The 24,213-nt window shown below is 45.3% G+C and overlaps 1 protein-coding gene across 1 annotated transcript in view; it reads right to left on the minus strand.

The window, feature by feature from the left end:
• The window catches only part of LOC144731399 (uncharacterized), a 30,498-nt gene extending 6,543 nt beyond the window's left edge, over window positions 1-23,955 (minus strand). The window contains exons 1-23 of the mRNA XM_078612417.1: window positions 22,951-23,955; window positions 22,116-22,180; window positions 21,243-21,397; window positions 20,192-20,325; window positions 19,259-19,317; window positions 18,221-18,384; window positions 17,783-17,901; window positions 16,628-16,692; window positions 15,663-15,829; window positions 14,818-14,942; window positions 14,006-14,067; window positions 13,339-13,487; window positions 8,976-12,772; window positions 8,279-8,343; window positions 7,347-7,504; window positions 5,102-5,235; window positions 4,378-4,436; window positions 4,030-4,193; window positions 3,618-3,736; window positions 2,963-3,024; window positions 2,196-2,362; window positions 1,349-1,473; window positions 368-429 (exon numbers count right to left, since the gene is read on the minus strand). Coding sequence (XP_078468543.1) covers window positions 368-429; window positions 1,349-1,473; window positions 2,196-2,362; window positions 2,963-3,024; window positions 3,618-3,736; window positions 4,030-4,193; window positions 4,378-4,436; window positions 5,102-5,235; window positions 7,347-7,504; window positions 8,279-8,343; window positions 8,976-12,772; window positions 13,339-13,487; window positions 14,006-14,067; window positions 14,818-14,942; window positions 15,663-15,829; window positions 16,628-16,692; window positions 17,783-17,901; window positions 18,221-18,384; window positions 19,259-19,317; window positions 20,192-20,325; window positions 21,243-21,397; window positions 22,116-22,180; window positions 22,951-23,955 — 7,181 coding nt within the window. The remainder of the gene's footprint in view (window positions 1-367; window positions 430-1,348; window positions 1,474-2,195; window positions 2,363-2,962; window positions 3,025-3,617; window positions 3,737-4,029; window positions 4,194-4,377; window positions 4,437-5,101; window positions 5,236-7,346; window positions 7,505-8,278; window positions 8,344-8,975; window positions 12,773-13,338; window positions 13,488-14,005; window positions 14,068-14,817; window positions 14,943-15,662; window positions 15,830-16,627; window positions 16,693-17,782; window positions 17,902-18,220; window positions 18,385-19,258; window positions 19,318-20,191; window positions 20,326-21,242; window positions 21,398-22,115; window positions 22,181-22,950) is intronic.
• Between the last annotated feature and the right edge of the window lie 258 nt (window positions 23,956-24,213).

Below are 24,213 nucleotides of genomic sequence, written 5' to 3' on the forward strand. Positions count from 1 at the left end.
ATATATAGGTGTCAGGGTTGGCATCGAACCCACAACTTCCTGTTTACAAGGCAAAGTAGTTGGCATCTCGCCACCGTGGCACCCCCTTGTAGAAATTTAAAATGCAGAACTAATCTCAATGAAGGCATAACATTGTACTGTCCATTTAGTAGCCTTTGTTTGATTTATTTTAACCAGTTGTTTGGAAAAGGATTCGTCTTACATTGTAAACCACAGGTCGCCTGTTCATGGATAATGCAACCGCTGTTTAAAAACCTGGTCTTTTCACATCCATTCACATCAGTCTCCAGCGAATGGGACATGTGCCGTAAATAAATGTTATGGTTGTGCCCCTCCTCCAAGGGTCTAATAGGTTATTTCAACATACCTGAATTTTTTGATGAGGATGTACTGCAGGTTCTTGTGCTTTGGTTTCAGCACATCATTAATCTGCAAAACATCAAGAACGGATGGGTCAGCAATTGAATCTCATGGCAGGACCCTGGGGCCCCGAATAAACGGAAGTAAAAGGCGTAATTAATCAATGTATTTTTGGCGACTCCGTCCCATCGCGCACACAAACGCCGCGACCCACCAGAAACCAATCCTATCGTTCTTCACCAAGCACCCGTCGTTACCAAAATTGCCGTAGTCATGAACAAAACTTTGATTAGTGCATCATGTAGAGCTTGTCGCGAGGAATGGATTGCCGTATCGTACGCCTTCAACGGACCTAAAATGATGTTGCAACGCAGTTTATGCGAGAGCCGGGGGCTTATGGAACCCCGGGGTCCCGCCATTAGGTTCAATAGCAGTTTGTGGCTTCCAACTACTCCCATCGCCTACGTTTGAGATGGCTGCTTAAGGTTGAATACCAGTGTTTTAGTACCAAGGGCTTCACAAAGATCCGATTGGTTAACAAAAATTACACAAATCGAGTACAGGGTACTTACTATTTTAAACTATCATGAACCTTCCAGGCTCATTACATTACTGTAGTTTCCTCTACAATACAGAGTATCAACATCCTGATGCTTGGAGGAAATATTTGCCTCCGATTTTTAACTGCTTTGCTTACCACTACAGGCAGACTTTCAACTAGTAGAAACTATGACCCCCCTTTTGAATGAATTTTAGCCTACTCTTCCACTCTGGCCAGACCTCTTAGACGAGGTTTGGATACTCGCACTTTGCCCCACTACAAGCAACCAACTGTGGAGTTGTACTGCTGGGGAGGTTTAAGAAAAGTATTCATCGTTTTCCAATGCAGGACACCTCCCCGACACTTAAATCTTGGCAAGGCATTTCTGAAGGCCTGTTATTATTTGAAAGAAAAAAAGTACCAGTATGCATTTTTGAATCTGCTCACCCCTTTCCAAACGTCTTTGGTGAGGTTTTTGTAGGCATCGCTGTTGACGTTGGTTAGGTCGGAAGTGAAATCCCTGTTAAGGATGCGGAGTGTAATAAACTGTGTGATATAGTTGGATGGGTTGCCTGAAAACAGCAAGGGAATAAAAACAGCACGTGTTAGGGAAAGGTTGGTGGAAATCCGTACACATACAAAATGCTTGTCTTTAAAATGTAAATTAATTATGGTCTCAGCATTTTACATTATATATATTTATATGCAGCATTTACTGAGTATCAATGGATTTAAAAAAGGGAACAGTGGTGAAGGAATGCTACTGTGGTGCAATTGTTCGCACACTGGGATTTGTAATCCAGAGACCACCAGTTCGATTTCATCATCTGACAGGGCAGTTAAGGCAAAAACCCCAGTTAGTCGATGAGCTGGGTCAAGTGTGCGTATTCACCTTTTACAAAGGTCTGGCCATTGTGGAAGAGTAGGCCAAAAATACCCTTTTCTTATAAAAGGCCTCTCATGAAATCCCTTCTCACCAGCAGTGGTGCAGGCAACAAATTACAAGGATGCACGTTCACCCCAGTGTTAAGACTTAAATGTACTCTTATTTAAGGAGAAGCAGTTTGCGCACTGTGCGATGAACTGTGGAACATCCAATCATATTGCTGGGTGAACAGCGGCAGATTGGGGGCAGGTTTTAAAAAAACGTGTCAATTATTTTAACTTTCGCACCAGAAATTCAAACCGGTGGCCTCTGGATCGCAAGTCAACAAATCAAACACTATGGCAGCAACTCGTAAATAAAATTGTGAAGAGGAAGAAAACAACAACTATGAAAAGCATAGCTGCTCACCGGCAACAGAGAGCGTCGTTACATCGACTGTGAGACCAGACCCTCCAAAGGTCTGTTCTGGGAAGGTGGTGGCGTTTTCAATGAGGGAACGAAGTTCTGTATTGTTCACGATGGTGTCTGAACTGAAGATCACATCAGTCGAAGACAGCACCCCCGGTGGGCTGTCACTGGAGAAACAAAAAAAAGCAGCAACTTTATAATTTGGGACAAATTTTTTTTTCCCACATTTCATTTAAAGTAGGCATTAATGATTAGCCCTCGTCATCATGAACTATTCAAAGATGTTATATATTTTTTAACATCTAGGTTTCTACCATCTTTTACTGGTTTTGTCTATGGTCTCATGCCATGAACCCAACTGTGATTATGCATAAATCAACAATCCTTGTTTACAAGCATAATTCAAAAAAATATATCAAAAGTATAAGATTTGATTTAAAAAACAGCTACACGATCAATATAAACCCTAAAACGGAATGAGTATCTGCTTTGTCATGCATCCGTTATAGTTCCCACGCCATATATAGAAGGGAAAGGCCTTACCAAGAACTTGGAATTGATTAGGAGAAGTGAGAAAATGGGCAGAGCCCAAGCAAAGGGGCCGAGTCCCCCCCCCCCCCCAAACTACTTGGATGTATTTAGCTTTCCTGTCTTCTGCTCACACCTCCGTACATGATTAAAAGGTATACGATACCATATTCCTATGCTGTAATAACATCTACCCGCTCACATTATTTACATTGGTAGCATTGACAACAGGAACCTACCTGAATGTTGTGTCCAGTAAGAGCACGTTGGGTCCATACTTTGATTGCAGAATATTTTTCAACTGAAACAAGACAATGAAAAAGACAACTCATGGTCACACTCTGCAGCAGTGTCATAATTGGTGACGAGCAATAAATGAACCTCATCTCACCACCTTCTGCATTGACCAGCATGGTGAAGTATGGCCAAACAACCTCCATGACCAATAACGTGTATGGAGGCCTTTATGTCGCAGCAGCTTGATAAATGGCAGCAAATGTATTATTTGATAAATTAGTTATCTTATAATTGACATAGCATTCATTTTCCGACCTCACACCACTGTTGGCCTAAAGACAAAATTGCTCCTCAGATTCAGTCGAGAGTGCATTTGGCCTACTCTCAAGACCTATGAACAGCGTGGAAAAGAAGGTGGGGGATACCCACACTTTACTCCACAATACAAATCACCTGCTGATCAACTGGCATTTATATTTTTCGGTGGACGACAGGCGTGGGGATTTTGGAAACTTACCCGTTATATCAACTGCCATGCCGAGATTACAAATCCAGTATGCTCACACCATTACACTGCAGCAGCATGCCAATAACTTGGCAAATTTTATTAACTATACCAATCAATTTTAGGGGTGCACTATGGAGCGAGCGACCAACCTCTCCTGCATATTTGCTGTTCAGGGCGCTGTAGTCGGCGCTGGATCGGTCGGCCAGAGCGGCATTGAACGGGGTGTTGATATTCATCGCCAATGGGACAACATTGTAGGGCTTGGTACCTGGAGAAGAGACACGGGAAGACACAAATCATTATGACATCTGCTTTGGAGCAAGAGTTTGCTGAATTCAATTAAAGCAAGATCCTGCAGATACGCGAGGTTGAGCGTTATCCTTGTGCATCTACATGATATCTACAGCAGCTTGGAGATGCTAAATACATTTTATTAGGTTTGGTTTTTGGGGGTCCAATCGCCTCCACAATGCCTTTGCACACCGTTGGCAAAACAATTCTGGCACTATGTAGCCGCGTGACTGCCCGTGTGATCTACTACTGGAGAATGAAAGTCTTTACCATCGATGGCTATGGACGACTCTTTAACGTAGACACCAGTGCTCGCCAACTGAGAGTTGTTGTCAATCTTGGCGCGCAGAAGGTTGAAGACGTCTACAGGTGGGATGAGGCTCGTGGTGTTGAATGACGCTATGGAGGTCACGCTGACCACACCGGAAACGTTCCTGCAGGAGAAATCCGTTTCACATTTCAGAACGATGGCTCCAGCAACTCTTATGTTTAAATGGATTTGTTAATTTCTCTCTTAATCTATAAACACTCACACATAAGTAAAATACTTTAAACAGCATTTAGTTTTTTTTCTCTTTCACTAAAATTTACGTTTTAGTCAAAGAATATAAAACTCACGAGAAGGTTGTCATCACCGACACTGGTTGCACCGAATAACTGCTGAACATACTCTGCACCTGTTGGGAAAGGGATTGACGTTCACAACAAAACGAGATGGGGTGCATTTTAGTCATCGTCGTCATTATTTACAATATAATTTTGTATTTGACAAAATATATAGAGGACACACACACGCACCTAGAAGGTTGAGGTATTTTTTAACAGACCAGAGGAAGAGGAGTTGAAAAGCTACAAGGCAGAAAGGAGAATGGAGACGATGTTGTGGTGGTAGACATTAGGATGAAGATGCTGCAATAGACAGCGACAGTCATGTGCAGATGAGGAAAGTCTCAAGAAATGGACTTGAACTGGGGAAGGTCACAGAGTACAAAATGGCTCAAGGTAGAGTCCTTCCATCGGGGGAATGTTGACAAGTAAATTTGTTCAGCGAAGACCTTGATTATATTGGCGGAATGTGCGTCAGAGTAGAGCAAGGGAGAGGAAAGGTTGCTGGGGGCAAGCCCATGCAGAATCTTAAAAAAAGGCCACTGCAATATTTTTGTTTGTGAGCAAGTGAATATATCTGGGGCGATATAGTCACATTTACCGTGCGGGAATTATGGATATTTTACAATGGCCCAAAAAGGCCTACTGTTCTGCGGGCAACAAAGCACACTGCGCGTCCAAAGAAAAAGCACTGGAGTGTGTTTTAGCGCAAGCTTGTTTGTGGGTGCGCCTTTACCTCTTGGTTGATCCGATTGCTGAGGTCAAGGTATTCAGGCGAGGTGGTGTCATTCATGGCATTGGTGTAGACCTTGTTTATCGCGAGGAAGGTAGTGTTTACGTTGAGTAGTGGCAGAGTGGCAAGCGTGGCATCTGCAAGAAAATTTCAAAGTGTTAAAATCCAAGTGTAAATGCGTTCTGAATAATTACGTGCAAGATTCAATTATACAATTCTATACAGAATCATTTTTCAGCTTGGAGTTTACTTAATGCTGTTGATTAAAATAAAAGTTACAAGAATGATAATTTCTGAAAGTTATGCACATGATATATTTAATTAATATTGAAATCTTCAAAAGGAGCTCATTTTTAAAACAGCTGTACAAATCATTATTTTTAAAAATTGACAGCACATTATAGTAGACATGTGCCCGACGTAGCCAGAAAATGGGCTTGAGCAGGCCATGGCAAGAAGGGATGATGGCTCATTGATAAGGGGAGGAGGACCCTTTGCGGTGATGAGATCAGCGCATGTGCAGTAATTGCATAAACATGTGGGATTTCAGGGAGGGTTTGTTCAGTGAGGATAGACAATAGCTGATGACAATGTACAAAAGGGGAAATATTTCTAAGGAATGTGAAACAAAAAATTTGCAGCATTTACCCCCCCCCCCCCCCCAATTGCAAAAAAACCTAAACAATATATGCAACATAAATTGCATGCCAAGATGATATCACCAATGTTCCACACATGCGGCAGTCAATTTGAGCGAGCAATGAAAAAACTGAACGCAAACAAAATGTGGCCAACATATCACGGGTTTCAACTTTAGCTGCACAAAGTGCTCGATTCAAAAGTGCTTTAAAAAATGCATGTCTGCCTTACTTTTGCAGAAATTATTTCGGACAAAGATTCTACAGCAATGTCTTACATGACACGGTGGATAGCCAAAATTGAGAAAGCTTGCGATGGGTGTGGTCTCATGGGTCAGGATGATGGTTCAAGGTGGAAAAAATTAACCCGTAAAAACAAAGTTTTTCACTATAAATCCTTTATATGCGTGGCGGCTAGTCCTCTCGTCCTCTGGCTTGAGATGGCTGCCACCTATGGGTCAGATGATTGTCTGCCACCATTAAGCAATTGGTAATTAAATACTTAATTTTTTTTCCCTAAACAGTGTAAAATTTTGGGGAAAAAATTTCACGCAAATTAATTGGCACGCACAACGAGTCTGTGTGGAAAATGTCAGCTCGATTGGATCACGGGAAGTGGGTTAAAAAACGACCGAAAGATTTGCACGGTCCTAAGCAAGCAAGCGAACTTAATATAAAGGATTTAAAAATATATTCGCCTGTGGAGGACGCGGGGATCGATCCCGCGACCTTTGGCATGGGAAGCGAGGGCGCTACCAACTGCGCTACTCCGCCACGACCTATGGAGGGGTTACGCTCTGGGATCCTACACTGTGACGTTCAGCCAAAGCCATGAATGAGTTCTATTTGAATAAATGTAAAATAAAAAATGTTTGCCTAAAAAGTGTAAAAAATTTTAATTTTTTTTTCACGAACATTAATTGTCTCGCACAACGAGTCTGTGTGCAAAATGTCAGCTCGATTGGATCACGGGAAGTGGGTTAAAAAACGACCGAAAGATTTGCACGGTCGTAAGCAAGCAAGCAAGCACGCAAGCAAACTTAATATAAAGGATTTAAAAAGTGGGGGGGGGGAGGGATTGGGGCCAGTTGGGGAATTTTCTAAATGTCTACCAACAAGGCACGTTCCAATCTGAAATGTCCCCTCTGGCACTTGCATTTTTACATATTTACGCAGACTCTTAAAATTGGGCTTCACTATTGCCCTTTGCGCTTCTTTTAAATGTGGTTCAAACTCAACTGGGTGGAACAATTATAGGTTTAATTCCTATGTATAAAAGTGTACATTACCCTCGCCTTCATATATTATTAACTCAATCCGCTTTCAGGTTCCACGCATTTTAAAAATGTACGTAAAGGAAAGTCACCACCAAGAAACTTATGGAAAAATGGCCTTTTGGAATTTCATGGCTGGCTCTACTACAGGTGGACCAGCAACGGCGCAGTAATTTTACACATGGATCCAAAACATAAACAACATGATTAACCACCGAAAAGAAAGGACCATAGCTTGAGAGAGATCATTTGGATAGGCCATTTTTCAAAACAGAAATGGTGGAATATTTGGGATGGAGAAATGTTTGTATGACAAAAGAGAAGTTGAGTATTTACCAGACACGTTAATAGAGCTAGTTGCCAGCTGCAGTAATGTATTTGGAATTGTAGCATTTGGATCCAAGCCGCTCACAAAGGCCCTCAGCACATTTTCCTTCACTGGTGGGCTGTCGTTCACAAATATTGCTTCGGCATCAACGTTGACTGAACCACTCCTGTGGAGAAAGCAAAATCAAGCAGGTTGAGGTTTGATGTGTTGCTTACATTAAAACCCACGGTAGCTCCATGGCAGACAGAGTGGCTCTCGCCATTGGCAAGTTCAGTCGAAATCTTGGTTGGCAGACAGGGTGCGGACCCTTAGGCAATTATTGCCGATGAACAACTGTTTCAGTGAAATCTGATGTTGTGAAGCTTTCGAAAAGAGATTTTCTTTAAAAAAAAAAAAAATCGGATAACCGATTCTGATATATTACAAATGAGAATAGTCCCTAAAAGGCTTCAGTACAAAATAAAAAAAATCCCATTATATAGTTGGGCATCATGGTTAATTAAATATGAACCCCAACCCTAAATGCATCTCTCCACAGCAATAAAATAAGACTGTACACTAGCCTATGACCTTTCCAGACAAAAGTATTATCCAACAAAACTTGCTTGCATAAGCGCGTAACATATTTGACCTTCGGTGGCTCATCAGCAGAAGTTATCCATTATTCTTCATGCGTTGACTAAGGCCGTAGTTTATATGGAATGCTCTTGCTAATAAACACCTGGCAACCCAGCCGTACTTAAAAAACAAGCTCGAGTCTGCTGATGAGACTGTGGGGCAAAATTGGCCTACTGGTTGCTTTGGTTAAACAGATGTTTCTGATAATATTTGGCCTGGAAAGCCTCTGGACATTTTTTGTTTTCTTAAATATGGCTCAACTTTGCATGGACAACATAAGTGAAAAATAAATTGCAACAAGTCTACAAAACAAAAATCTTACCAGAAGCGCAAGACATGGGTCTTGCTGAACTTTGATCCGTACTTTTTTCTGAAAATTTGATCAAGCTAAACATACACAAAAAGACAAAATGACAGTGTCATGGTTATAATTTTCTAATTATCTGACAGTAGTCTAAACAAGTTCAGGTAAAATTAAATCATTCAAAAAACAAGTTTTTTGGGTTTGATCATGTAAATGTGTCGCACATCCACCTTCACCCGACAGCCAGTTAAGTAAGGCTGTCCATCGACTTCAACATTTGTCTGATGATGGTTGTAATTTACAGCAAAACACCACTCAATTGCAAATGTTGTGGGTTTGGTCTCTAACGCACCAGTGTGCTGAAGTAGTAACTAATTGGCACATTTTGTTCGCGTGAAGAAAACTTATTAGCTGCATTAGGCGGAAGTGGCTGTATGACAGATTCATGCAACCCAGCCCAAAAATCTTTATCATAAATAAAATGTAAGTACCGGTGTGTTCGGCATGATGTGCATTGTTTTAGACCACGTGCTGGGAGCTTCAGGAACTAAACCCAATTTAGTTCAACCGAATTCGGTTCCACCAATTTCCAAGCAAGTGGAGCAGACAACTTCTGACATCTTGAACATGTGGTATAACCACAAAACAGGGAGCTATGGCACACGAGTGAAAAGCTACGTAGTATAAACGGTCAAAAGTTTTTCTTTTCGTTTACCTGTAGCACAATGTTGTCTTCAAGGCTTTTGTAAGCTGGACTTGTGTTGTTGGCCAGCTCGGCTGTAAAGCCTTCATTGACAATCTTAAAAAATACAGAGTATGCTACGTTTGGCCCGGCGGTTGGAGTTGATGTTTTTACTGTGATCGCCGTGCTTGTACTGTTTGTTGGCGGAACGACCGTGGCGTTCGCAGTGGCGTTTGCTGGCGGAACTGCCGTGCCGTTCACCGTGGCGTTTGCTGGCGGAACTGCCGTGCCGTTCACCGTGGCGTTTGCTGGCGGAACTGCCGTGCCGTTCACCGTGGCGTTTGCTGGCGGAACTGCCGTGCCGTTCACCGTGGCGTTTGCTGGCGGAACTGCCGTGCCGTTCACCGTGGCGTTTGCTGGCGGAACTGCCGTGCCGTTCACCGTGGCGTTTGCTGGCGGAACTGCCGTGCCGTTCACCGTGGCGTTTGCTGGCGGAACTGCCGTGCCGTTCACCGTGGCGTTTGCTGGCGGAACTGCCGTGCCGTTCACCGTGGCGTTTGCTGGCGGAACTGCCGTGCCGTTCACCGTGGCGTTTGCTGGCGGAACTGCCGTGCCGTTCACCGTGGCGTTTGCTGGCGGAACTGCCGTGCCGTTCACCGTGGCGTTTGCTGGCGGAACTGCCGTGCCGTTCACCGTGGCGTTTGCTGGCGGAACTGCCGTGCCGTTCACCGTGGCGTTTGCTGGCGGAACTGCCGTGCCGTTCACCGTGGCGTTTGCTGGCGGAACTGCCGTGCCGTTCACCGTGGCGTTTGCTGGCGGAACTGCCGTGCCGTTCACCGTGGCGTTTGCTGGCGGAACTGCCGTGCCGTTCACCGTGGCGTTTGCTGGCGGAACTGCCGTGCCGTTCACCGTGGCGTTTGCTGGCGGAACTGCCGTGCCGTTCACCGTGGCGTTTGCTGGCGGAACTGCCGTGCCGTTCACCGTGGCGTTTGCTGGCGGAACTGCCGTGCCGTTCACCGTGGCGTTTGCTGGCGGAACTGCCGTGCCGTTCACCGTGGCGTTTGCTGGCGGAACTGCCGTGCCGTTCACCGTGGCGTTTGCTGGCGGAACTGCCGTGCCGTTCACCGTGGCGTTTGCTGGCGGAACTGCCGTGCCGTTCACCGTGGCGTTTGCTGGCGGAACTGCCGTGCCGTTCACCGTGGCGTTTGCTGGCGGAACTGCCGTGCCGTTCACCGTGGCGTTTGCTGGCGGAACTGCCGTGCCGTTCACCGTGGCGTTTGCTGGCGGAACTGCCGTGCCGTTCACCGTGGCGTTTGCTGGCGGAACTGCCGTGCCGTTCACCGTGGCGTTTGCTGGCGGAACTGCCGTGCCGTTCACCGTGGCGTTTGCTGGCGGAACTGCCGTGCCGTTCACCGTGGCGTTTGCTGGCGGAACTGCCGTGCCGTTCACCGTGGCGTTTGCTGGCGGAACTGCCGTGCCGTTCACCGTGGCGTTTGCTGGCGGAACTGCCGTGCCGTTCACCGTGGCGTTTGCTGGCGGAACTGCCGTGCCGTTCACCGTGGCGTTTGCTGGCGGAACTGCCGTGCCGTTCACCGTGGCGTTTGCTGGCGGAACTGCCGTGCCGTTCACCGTGGCGTTTGCTGGCGGAACTGCCGTGCCGTTCACCGTGGCGTTTGCTGGCGGAACTGCCGTGCCGTTCACCGTGGCGTTTGCTGGCGGAACTGCCGTGCCGTTCACCGTGGCGTTTGCTGGCGGAACTGCCGTGCCGTTCACCGTGGCGTTTGCTGGCGGAACTGCCGTGCCGTTCACCGTGGCGTTTGCTGGCGGAACTGCCGTGCCGTTCACCGTGGCGTTTGCTGGCGGAACTGCCGTGCCGTTCACCGTGGCGTTTGCTGGCGGAACTGCCGTGCCGTTCACCGTGGCGTTTGCTGGCGGAACTGCCGTGCCGTTCACCGTGGCGTTTGCTGGCGGAACTGCCGTGCCGTTCACCGTGGCGTTTGCTGGCGGAACTGCCGTGCCGTTCACCGTGGCGTTTGCTGGCGGAACTGCCGTGCCGTTCACCGTGGCGTTTGCTGGCGGAACTGCCGTGCCGTTCACCGTGGCGTTTGCTGGCGGAACTGCCGTGCCGTTCACCGTGGCGTTTGCTGGCGGAACTGCCGTGCCGTTCACCGTGGCGTTTGCTGGCGGAACTGCCGTGCCGTTCACCGTGGCGTTTGCTGGCGGAACTGCCGTGCCGTTCACCGTGGCGTTTGCTGGCGGAACTGCCGTGCCGTTCACCGTGGCGTTTGCTGGCGGAACTGCCGTGCCGTTCACCGTGGCGTTTGCTGGCGGAACTGCCGTGCCGTTCACCGTGGCGTTTGCTGGCGGAACTGCCGTGCCGTTCACCGTGGCGTTTGCTGGCGGAACTGCCGTGCCGTTCACCGTGGCGTTTGCTGGCGGAACTGCCGTGCCGTTCACCGTGGCGTTTGCTGGCGGAACTGCCGTGCCGTTCACCGTGGCGTTTGCTGGCGGAACTGCCGTGCCGTTCACCGTGGCGTTTGCTGGCGGAACTGCCGTGCCGTTCACCGTGGCGTTTGCTGGCGGAACTGCCGTGCCGTTCACCGTGGCGTTTGCTGGCGGAACTGCCGTGCCGTTCACCGTGGCGTTTGCTGGCGGAACTGCCGTGCCGTTCACCGTGGCGTTTGCTGGCGGAACTGCCGTGCCGTTCACCGTGGCGTTTGCTGGCGGAACTGCCGTGCCGTTCACCGTGGCGTTTGCTGGCGGAACTGCCGTGCCGTTCACCGTGGCGTTTGCTGGCGGAACTGCCGTGCCGTTCACCGTGGCGTTTGCTGGCGGAACTGCCGTGCCGTTCACCGTGGCGTTTGTTGGCGGAACTGCCGTGCCGTTCACCGTGGCGTTTGTTGGCGGAACTGCCGTGCCGTTCACCGTGGCGTTTGTTGGCGGAACTGCCGTGCCGTTCACCGTGGCGTTTGTTGGCGGAACTGCCGTGCCGTTCACCGTGGCGTTTGTTGGCGGAACTGCCGTGCCGTTCACCGTGGCGTTTGTTGGCGGAACTGCCGTGCCGTTCACCGTGGCGTTTGTTGGCGGAACTGCCGTGCCGTTCACCGTGGCGTTTGCTGGCGGAACTGCCGTGCCGTTCACCGTGGCGTTTGCTGGCGGAACTGCCGTGCCGTTCACCGTGGCGTTTGCTGGCGGAACTGCCGTGCCGTTCACCGTGGCGTTTGTTGGCGGAACTGCCGTGCCGTTCACCGTGGCGTTTGTTGGCGGAACTGCCGTGCCGTTCACCGTGGCGTTTGTTGGCGGAACTGCCGTGCCGTTCACCGTGGCGTTTGTTGGCGGAACTGCCGTGCCGTTCACCGTGGCGTTTGTTGGCGGAACTGCCGTGCCGTTCACCGTGGCGTTTGTTGGCGGAACTGCCGTGCCGTTCAGCGTGGCGTTTGTTGGAGGAACTGCCGTGCCGTTCAGCGTGGCGTTTGTTGGCGGAACTGCCGTGCCGTTCAGCGTGGCGTTTGTTGGCGGAACTGCCGTGCCGTTCACCGTGGCGTTTGTTGGAAGAACTGCCGTGCTGTTCACCGTGGCGTTTGTTGGTGGCACGGCCGTGCCGTTCACCGTGGCGTTTGTTGGCGGAGCGGCCGTGCCGTTCACCGTGGCGTTTGTTGGCGGAGCGGCCGTGCCGTTCACCGTGGCGTTTGTTGGCGGAGCGGCCGTGCCGTTCACCGTGGTGTTTGTTGGCGGAACGGCCGTGGCGTTCACCGTGGCGTTCACCAGGGGATCGGCCGTGGCGTTCGTCGTTGCATTTACCATTGCAACAGTGGTAGGCGCAGTTGTTGCTGGAAAAAGAACACAACACGAAATATTAATTATAAAAAAAACACATTTACATTTTAACATGCCAAATAATTTATATATACGTGTGTATGTATATATTTATACCACGCGCACTTTGTATTACAGTATTATAACTCTTGGAAGTAGATTACTTTTTGGACAGTTTGCAGGAGTACATTAATGCAGTGACAGCACGATTAAAATTACAATCAGAGTCCATGCATTTTTTTTTGTTTATTGGACAAGGTTGCAAAAACTTGGCAAGCAAGACAAATGGGAGCCAATTCCAAAGGTCAAGCAGTGAGCAGGAAGAAGTGGTTTAGTGTTTTGACCTGCAACATGGTGGTCGAACACAATATGGAGGCAAAAAGTTTGGTAGAGCAAGATTTCCTCGACGTGTGAAGGAAACGGCGAGGGAAATCCACGGGAACGGAAAACTATGTTAGTAGCGATGTAAGAGTGATGAGAAACCCAGAGTATAATCAGCACACCCTGAATAACAATCAAAGACCCCGAAACGCGGGCATTCGCAACCAGTGGGAGCTGCAATGCTTGGCGAGGGACTTACGTGTGGCGCTGTTGACACTGATGTTTGTGGCATCGAGCTGCAAGCCATTGGGAAAGGTTGCGGCGGCGATCAGGTCGTTCAGAACCGTCTGTGCGAGTGGTGCGGCATCCGCAAACGTGGCCGTCGACTCGACTAGCACAGAGCCAGAGCTAGAACGGGGAACAACAAAAATGTGAAAACTCAAAAATGGTAGCCTCCCTCGCTCTGCTTCACAGAATCTGCATATGCAATTATGGGTTATAAAAATCGATCTGACAAATATAACCTCCGTCCTAGCCATCCCAGGACATCTTTAAGTCCTCCCAGAATATTAGAAGTCCTAGGTTTTACCAGTTGTGTAATAATGTACCACTAAAGATGCTTCCCACGATATGTGCTGGTTTTTGGTAAGGGCAGCAAGGTGGAGAGATATGCCCGAACGACCGCATCATTTGACTAGTCATGGGCAAATTAATACATGGAAGCAATACGATGTTGAAGATTTTGTATGTTTGCAATGTGTTCATGTTTTAATGATTGTGAATTACTTACTTTGAAAATAACTTCATGTGAAAGACTAGCAAACTTTCCAATTATTGGTTAAAATATACCATTGGAATACTCCAAAAACAAATTTATTTCAATGTTGTGCCACTAAGAGCAGGATGACAACTTAAGGTCAACGTACCTGAAACTGTTGATCGTGACCAATCGAAGGTTGCTGTGCAATCCATGGATTAAAGCATACATCTGCGAAACAAAGTCATTGATGTATCAGTATTGTTCTTGGCAACTGATCGCTGCTTTAACTTACCTGGGTTCGTGGATTTTCTTGATTTTTTTGAAAAACAAGTCATAAAATGTTTAATGGAAACACATGCCAGGCAGCCCTCCATTTGGTGCTGAACAATGCAACGTATTGGATTGTTCATTCTACAATTACAAATAGCAAACACTTGGGTTTTGGCAAGAGCCAGGAGGAACACTTGGAAAGCTGGAGAGGAGTCTTTTTTTGCAAATGGCTCAAGGTTATTATTGGTTATTTATAGATAGGATCCATGAAGAAGTTTACCACCAAATTCATCACAGATATGAGGAGCCCTACTGTACTCCAACTATATTTAATCTTTTGATTTAAAGCTTTCATGACTGCAGGGATTCATATTCTTGGTTCTTTTGGTCAAGTCACGTAGAAGGGAAACAATATTGTTTCCCTTCTACCAAGAATATATATTTCATTGCCGCAACTTTTGGGCTAGCCTCAGTGCCGAGCCTACCATTTTTCTGTGCTATTTGTTAATAAAGATTTCGTTGTCAGTGTAAATCAGTTACATTACTGAAGCAAAAGAAATCGTAGACTCAAATTATTTTTTGGTCGCACATGTCGTGAACGTCTCTTCACAGTAGACACCCACAACACGGAGGTGGATCTGTTTCTGTAACAGGGCACCTCAATACTGCATTAACTGGATGTGGCAATGGCGCTTTAACTCTGCTCACCCCTTGCTGAACTTCACTGGCGAGGTTTTTGTATGCGGTGGTGTTGGCATCATTTAAGTCACTGACAAATTGCCTGTTGGTGATGCGGAGATGAATTGCCTGGGAGACGTAGGAGGACACAAGACCTGAAATTGCAAAAAAATATGCACAGGTTATCTAGGTGTTTTGCATATTATGCCATTCATCCAGCATTGTATGCCACTTATTACATATCTTATATACCAATTATACACAACTAGGAAACAGTGCAATATGTATATCTTAGGTCAATTAAATGCGATGAAATAAAGATATGAATGGCAGCAGAATAGAGTATGCTGTAAAGCTAAATTCTATGATGAAAAGCAGCATACCTAAAACATGTGGTTTTCAATCAATGCACATTGCCAGCTATGATATATGGATCAGACACATGGGCAATGACAATATTGAAAACCTGGAAAAGTAAACAAAAGCAGCTTGGAATGGAATTGAAGACACAGAAAGAACAGAAGGCTTAAGGAAGACAAACTGAAGACGTGACCGACATAAGATAAGCAAGTGGGCCTGGGTAGACAGTCAGAAAAGGTGGCAGATGGACAAGACTGTTGAAGGAAATTGCAGCCAAAAAGGAATCAGCGCAACAGAGAGGAGAGACAACCACTGAAGAGATGGATTATTTTGTCAATGAGATCAGCTTCTATGCAAAAGGTCAGATACATTGTCGCGTCGTAGGCCCACAAGGCATGGCGATGGCATGGAGGAGGCATTCATCCAGCAATGGGCAGATATGGCTGACGATGACGGTGATGCTGGCGACAAAGGCAAAAAAAATAAAGGAGAACTTGAAAAGTGCAGCTGCTCACCGTCGACAGAGAGTGTCTGTGCATCCACTGCAAGACCAGACCCTCCAAAGGTCTGCATTGGGAATGCGATTTCACTTTCAACGAGGGAGCGAAGTTCTGTGGCGTTAGCGACGATGTCAGAACTGAAGATAATGTTGGTCAAAGACTGCACTGATGGTGGGGTGTCACTGGAAAGACAAAAAGTTAAGTTATATTTCAACAGCTCAGTGTTTTGGGATGTCACACATTTTTTACTGATATGCAGAGTCTGGAATTTATTTTCCTGGCCATCCACACTGCTGAGATCATGGTCTCATACAATCCAGGTTAAAAACATTTTTCTATTCAGTATAGGACCAAATGTCTCTTTCTATGCTGAATGTGTGGCCCTACAAGTGCTTGGTCACACCACTGCTAGCTGAAGAAATGGGAGCAATACCATCTAGGAGGGTATTTTGGCCTACTCTTGCAGACTGGCCAGATGGTCTTGCAAGCAGTGGGAGTGGTAAAAGATCGTTGCACCCATTTATACTGTGGGGTGGACAGAAGTGGAGGTGGGGGGGGGGGAACTTTTAAAATTTGCACCATAATTTCAACTGCCGTTCTGAGAGAATGAATCGGTGACGTCTGGACTGCAAGTTCAGTGTTTTAACCATTACACCATTGTAGTAATTCCTGCTCTAAAAATAACTATCAGCAAACCACCCCTGCTCCCCCACCATTTCATTTTCTCCAGATGTGCTAGTTTTATTTTACAGCATAAGTTCACAATTATAAGCTGTATAAAAACAAAATTGTAATGGTTCGTTTGAGATGTATGGCATTGTGTAAACCCCAGTTGGGCCACCCACTCTGGTATACTAGAAGCCCCACCCACAGGTGTTGACAATTAGTTACTTAATTTATCTACAATGTAGTAGAACCATCTCTACGAGTACAAGCAGCTAACTACCCAGTAGGCATTAAAGCACATCACACAAGCCAACCTGAATGTTGTGTCCAGTAACAGTGGGTTGTTGGGCCCATACTTCTTAAGAAGAACATTTTTCAGCTGCAACAAAAAATACAAATTAGTGGGCATTTTACACTCCACAGTACAAACTCCGGTTGCTGAAATGGACACAGCAATGTATACTACACTCTCAAGTTCACAATGCACGTTTTAGGTGCAAAGCGACTCAACCTAATTGATTCTGTCTGGGAAATCATTCTGAAACCTCATATCATTGGGCTTATCATTGTCTTCAAAAATATTTAAGAATATAATTTTTTTTAACAACCCTTTTAAATAATGAAGACAAATTAACTTTACGAATCTTACAGTATATCCTTGCTTCGCAACTCCTTGGACAGGTTTCATACTTATTTTTCTTCTCAAATCTCAGACACTAACAAAGCCTTGAATCTGATTAGTACTTGATGGGAGACTGCATGAGATTATCAGGTGTAGGATTATGCTGCAAGGGGACTAGCGGATGGCGGTACAGGTATCCGTAGATTTATAAAAGTGATCCAGTCACAAAAAAAATATGCATAAAACAGGATTTTGTCGGAATGACTTTTCCCATTCATTTAAAACTTCTAATTATGGATGTGTTCCGGACAGTAATTCATATTCCTAACCTAAAACAACACCGATTACTTTCACAATACAAAAATATAAAGAACATAAATAATAACACGATCGAATAACAATTAATTAAAAAAATAACCTTTTCAGTATACTCAGAAGATTTGCACATTAGAATGAATGGAAAATTGATGGAGGAATTACTGTTGCACTGTCGGGATACCGTTACACCAGCCTCCGACGACGGATAACGGTGCCTCCCAGGTGCTTGTAAAATTTAAAATGGCGCATGCCATGTGAAAATTCGATTTCGTTCATTGAAAAGTATCCATAATTAAAAATGGCACAAACGCAAAATGCCATAAAGTGAACGTTTGAAAAATCAAGGGATACCTGTACAACTCAAATTCATGTAGAGCTTGAGCATTAGCACTCCCCCACCACCGCACATGGTAGGTTGTTCTGGAGTTGGCCAAACATAATACAGGACCCTTATCTAAAAAGGATCATTGAGTGGAGGCACGCAGACAAATAAAGAAATGCATCATAAAATGTTCAGTAAATCACTAACCTCTCCTGCATATTTGCTATTCAGGGTGCTGTATTCAGCGGTTGATCTGGTAGCCAAATTGGCCACAAACGGGGTGTTGATCTTCATCACCAATGGGACCACATTGTAGGGCTTGGTACCTGAAGAAGAGATACGGGGAGAAGACACAGATTATTATTATTATATCTACTTTGAGCACGAGTTTTCTGCTAATCAATCCTATTTGCGATTCAATTAAAGCAAGATCCTACAGATATGCGAGGTGGAGCGTTATCCTCGTGGATCTACATGCTATCATCCACAGCAGCTTGAGTTGCCAAATACATTTTATTAGGTTTGGTTTTTGGTGTCCAATCCCCTCCACAAATGCATTTGCACAACCGCAGGCAAAACAATTCTGGCACTATGTAGCCATGCGACTGGCTGTGTGTTCTACTGCTGGAGAATGAAAGTATTTACCATCGATGGCTATGGACGACTCTTTAACGTAGACACCAGTGCTCGCCAACTGAGAGTTGTTGCTAATCTTGGCGCGCAGAAGGTCGAAGACGTCTACAGGCGGGATGACGCTCGTGGTGTTGAATGATGCTATGGAGGTCACGCCGACCACACCGGAAGAATTCCTGCAAGAGAAATCCGTTTCATATTCACAATCGATGGCCACAGCAATTTAAACATTTAAAGAATGGATTTGTTAATGTATCTCTATACAGGCAGACCTTAGCGTGACCCTGCAAGAATGCAGCTTCATTATAGTGCTCTTTGTCCCGAGAGAAAATGTACTTTAAAATGTTTTTGTTAAAAGTGCTTAGGAGTGGGAACATAGCAGCGCCGGCCGAGGAAAGGCACCCCACCCCATCATTCGCTCAGCCAATATGGGCGACATACGCAGAGCCAAACAGAACCCCACCCACCGTGATGAAACTATCACAATTCATGGTTACGATAACTTTACTACTTTTATTCTCAATGTTATTTACAGCATGTTTAGCCAGGTGAAGCTCATGAGACCAGGATAGTCTCAAGCTCCACTTACAAAGAAACCTCACCACTGAAATGTTCGACTGAGGGCATCACTAAAACCCAGATTGGGATTGCAGAAGCTCAAACCTTGGTTTCCCTCCATTATATATTGTAGTACAGTAGAATGTACTCCTTAGTATAGTACATAACTGTTGTTATTAAAATAAATTAATCTCTTTAGTTATAAAATGCTTGCCATGCGTATTATTAGGAGCTCTATTCAAGACATCCCAATGAGGCCCTCGTATTGCTCAGACAAAATAACAAAAAATGCCGTCGAAAACTCATCCTGATATATTACACAAATGGTACGCGGACCCCTTTAAGCGACAATTCGATTTGCGCACTTCTCCAGGAATGCATCTTAAACGTTAAGAGAGGTCTGCCTGTGAATATATACAAATGCTTAAAATGCACTTTTTATTATTATTTACCAAGTTACATTTCAAATCAAGGAATATAAAAAAAACTCACGACAATGTGGTTACCACTGAAACTGGTTGCTTTGAATAACCGATGAACATATTCTGCACCTGTTGGGGAAAAGGCATTTAGATTAAGAAACTGAGAGAGAATTTCAGTCGTCATCTCCATTTCTTGCAATACATTCTGGATTTACAAAACATAAAATGTAACCACATCTCAAAACGATTTACAAAACATTGGAAACATGCCCATCTCGAAAGCGTAAGAGAGGTATTTTCACATACCAGGGAAAGGGTAAAATAGCACAAAGCCAGAAAGAGAATGGAAGATGACATTGTGGTGAAAGAATGAAGAAGTTTCGTAGAGAGAGAGGAGAAGACCGTCTTGATTCAGGACTAGAATTGGGGGAGGTGCCCAAAAGGTGCAGATGGCCAGAGGCAGAGTCTTCCCATCGAGTGAAAGTTGACTCGGAAAATTTGTATATAGGCCTCAATTATTGCAGCAGAGAGTACGCGAATGAGAAGCGTGAGATGAGGGAATGTAATTATGCATTCCCAGAAGGCTGGGCTGTACAAAGAAGAATGTAATATTTTGTGGACAGACAAATATAAAAGCAGGTAGTACAATGATTTATTTTGTTACTTATATTCTCCACAATGACACATGTTATTTTGACAGGGGAGATGGAAATTGAGACGAGTGGGGAATGGTGGCTGGGACAAGCTCAATGTATCTCGAAACAGGCCACTGATCTTGAGTCACTTGTGTGCAACTGAATTGGGAGCCAAATTATGGATTCGGGCCAATGTCGTATGGTTTGCAGACATGGGGGGGGGGGGGGGGGCAGGCCTGTTGGTGGACACTCGAATTTTTGGGGAAGGCCAAAAAAGGCTTATTGTTCTGCATGGAACAAAGCACACTGGTTGCCTCAAGAAAGCACTTGAGTAAGTTTTAGTATAGTGCGTTTGTGGGTGCTTTCACCTCTAGTGTGATCGGAGGGCTGAGGGCAGTGTATTCAGCCGAGGTGGTGTCGTTCATGGCACTGCTGTAGACCTTGTTCAATGCGAGGAAGGCAATGTTTACTTTGAGCAGCGGCAGAGTGGCGAGCGTGACATCTGGAAGGCAAATTTTAAAATTAGCCTTTGGCAAAAAACACCACAACCTATTGGCATTGTGCAATGACAAAAAAATGCACTTGCACAACTCCATTTTATACCTTCAATGCACTCTTCACAAATTTGGACTGACCAGCATGGTGAAGTATGGGAAAATAACCCTGACAGCCCACGTCATGGGGAGCCCCATATCCAGCAGTGAAGCAGGAAATATGCTTTGTACCATTAATTATAACAAAGCGTTGAAATTATTTCAAGGATCTACATTATTTCGTCTGAAAATATATTCAGAATGTTTTTCAGCCATTTTATATTTAGCCACGTTCACTTCATTTGCACAATTTATCCCTGTGATTTAATTAAACAAATTTACCACGACTGATGAGACTGACAAGGTTGAAGTTGACTTTGCTACCTCAAATATTTGGAGAACATTTGTCCAAAAGGCCCAATTAGTCTTTTGGGCCCATACTATAATAATTTCACATTTTGATGTCTAATGACACCCTTGTCCACGACTTCATGCGCCGGATGTTGCAATTTGGTTTCAAATCTTAGAATAACATTTTTACCATATTTTTTCATTTCATTTTCACTTATGTGTGCTCACTTTGGCAAGTGCCTAGGTTAATTTAGATTTTTTTTTTACACATGTATTTGATATATCAATGTTAGCGTTAAATATTGTATTATTACATATTGCCCACAACCAGATCTATAAAAAAATACTTTGGGCAATGGAGCAACACTGCGCATTATAGCACTTTCTTTTGCCAATAATAAAATTGTCAGAAAAATTCACAAATGTCAGGATAAGACAAGGACGTCTTAACAAGGATGAAAGCAGTTATCCTGTTATGTTTTGCTGCATAATATATCTTTTTACACGTGTATCATTATCAGTGTTGATTTGTTACCTGACACATTTATAGATGTGGGTTCCAGCTGCAGTGTTGAATTTGGAATTGAAGAGTTTTCCAAGGAAGTCACAAGTGTCCTCAGTATATTGTCCTGGTTTGGTGCGCTTTGATTGGTAAACTCTGCTACAGCATCCACGTTAACCGAACCATTACTGCAGGAACAAAATACAGTTTGAGATTAATTTTGATCACATACGCAAACCGCCCAGTTTTAAAAACATTTTAAAAATCAAACACAATACAGTACACGCACACGCAGATTAACCATTCGGAATTGTGTTTCATGGAGGTGGCCAGGTGGCTTAGAGGTTAAAGTACCACGTTAGCACTGCAGAGAGAACCTGGGTCCAAATTTAGGTTTCAACTATCCATAATCAAGGTAGGTTCAAGTGTAGAGCTTGCTGATATCAGCAAAGTCACCAATAAATGCAGTAAAAAAAATCCATAATTTTTTTCTACTTTAAATTGCAGCTCTAAAAAAAAAAAATATCAGGTTGACTCCCATGGTGGCAATCACATAGCAGCATATGGGAATGGTGAAACTTCTTGCAGTGGTTTATGGACACATGGCATCACGTTGCTCTTGAGATTTCGTATTATTTGTCTCATGGATATCAAAAGTGCAACCAGAAATTAAGTTGGGTAAAAGAAAAATAATTCTCAAATTTAAATGACAGTGTCGCTAATGTATTTGTTTCAAAACCAGTGTAGAAACCCATTTTACATAGGAGAAGAGACCAATTAAATGTCAGCATTAATTAAAAAACATCGAACATGCAGTGGATTGAACCTTTAACGTGACAGTCATTGTACCTTTGCAACAATACCAGATTTACATTAGTTATATAGCGTAAAATAAGCAATTCATACCTGAAATGATTAACTCGGGTTCTGGAGAATTTTTTTCCATAGGCTTTCCTGAACACCACATCAAGCTAAGGGAAAGGCAAACGCAGGAAAGGATTAACATGTCAATGCAGTTATTGGTTACTTCATCCAGTATACTGTATAGAAAACAAAATAATTGTAATTTGTCAAATCCACGAGTTTACATTTGGTTATGTATAAAACAGGCCGTGGGCCTTCAAAGTGATCAATGATGCAAAATGTGGGAGATACAAGTGTAATCTTAACAGATATTTTAAATAACAAAAACACTAATTAACGAATGAAAGATAGCAAAATGAGGCAAATGACCCCACAATCCCCAGGTGTTGAAAGTGTTTCATTTACTTTCATTGCGGTCATATCAAAGTAATCTATCAGTGGATATGATACATGAGCAGAAAGTGATAACATATACGAATAATACACCAACGTGGGTTTCTGTTGGGTGGCGAAGCAAGTAAATTGCAAAAAACTGTAGAATTCACCTTATCTGCAGTGATATCGGCGACGAATTTTGTAGATTCTATTATCCACAATGTTACCTGCGAAGTTAATCTGCTCATCTCCAAATTAATTTTAAATCGCATGAATTTCCAAAAATGTTTTCTTCTCCGTGAATAATTTGCAGACAAGCAGCAACCCCTTCCACAACATGGGATAGGAGTTAATGGATAATGAATGGCGGAGTCTAAGGCCATAGACTAGAGGTGTTCTACTACATGAATGTCAGGGGTCAATTAATATATAGATATTAAGCCCCCAGCAAATAAGGTGATGCAAACATGGTCGCAATCCCGTGTGAAGTTGTGCCGCTTACCTGTGGTACGATAATGTTCACAAGATCGTTGTAAGCAGGACTTGTTTTGTCATTCAGAGCAGTGTCAAATTTTTGATTGACAATTTTAAAGAAAATAGGGTACTCTTTGATTGGTACAGCAGGGGTAGCTGTGGTGGTCGTGGTGGTCGTGCTGGACACCATTGGTGTAGATGTGCTGTTTGAGACTGGCACCGTTGATGCAGATATTGCAGGTGCCGAGGTACCGTTCACGGTTGCATTGGGAGCCAGGCTTGGTGGTGCTGATGGAGGGGCAGGGGATGTACCATTCACCGTTCCATTGGGAGCCGGTGCTGATGGAGGGGCAGGGGAGGTCTCGTTCATTGTTCCATTGGGAGCTGGTGCTGATGGAGGGGCAGGGGAGGTACCATTCACCGTTCCATTGGGAGCTGGTGCTGATGGAGGGGCAGGGGAGGTACCATTCACCGTTCCATTGGGAGCTGGTGCTGATGGAGGGGCAGGGGAGGTACCATTCACCGTTCCATTGGGAGCTGGTGCTGATGGAGGGGCAGGGGATGTACCATTCACCGTTCCATTAGGAGCCGGTGCTGATGGAGGAGTAGGGGAGGTCTCGTTCATTGTTCCATTGGGAGCTGGTGCTGATGGAGGAGCAGGGGAGGTCTCGTTCATTGTTCCATTGGGAGCTGGTGCTGATGGAGGGGCAGGGGAGGTCTCGTTCATTGTTCCATTGGGAGCCGGTGCTGATGGAGGAGCAGGGGAGGTCTCGTTCATTGTTCCATTGGGAGCCGGTGCTGATGGAGGAGCAGGGGAGGTCTCGTTCATTGTTCCATTGGGAGCCGGTGCTGATGGAGGGGCAGGGGAGGTCTCGTTCATTGTTCCATTGGGAGCCGGTGCTGATGGAGGGGCAGGGGAGGTCTCGTTCATTGTTCCATTGGGAGCCGGTGCTGATGGAGGGGCAGGGGAGGTCTCGTTCACTGTTCCATTGGGAGCCGGTGCTGATGGAGGAGCAGGGGAGGTCTCGTTCATTGTTCCATTGGGAGCTGGTGCTGATGGAGGAGCAGGGGAGGTCTCGTTCATTGTTCCATTGGGAGCTGGTGCTGATGGAGGGGCAGGGGAGGTCTCGTTCATTGTTCCATTGGGAGCTGGTGCTGATGGAGGAGCAGGGGAGGTCTCGTTCATTGTTCCATTGGGAGCTGGTGCTGATGGAGGGGCAGGGGAGGTCTCGTTCATTGTTCCATTGGGAGCTGGTGCTGATGGAGGAGCAGGGGAGGTCTCGTTCATTGT

The sequence above is a fragment of the Lampetra planeri genome, chromosome 39 (genome assembly GCF_965212315.1).
Source record: "Lampetra planeri chromosome 39, kcLamPlan1.2.h2, whole genome shotgun sequence".
Lineage (NCBI taxonomy): Eukaryota > Metazoa > Chordata > Hyperoartia > Petromyzontiformes > Petromyzontidae > Lampetra > Lampetra planeri.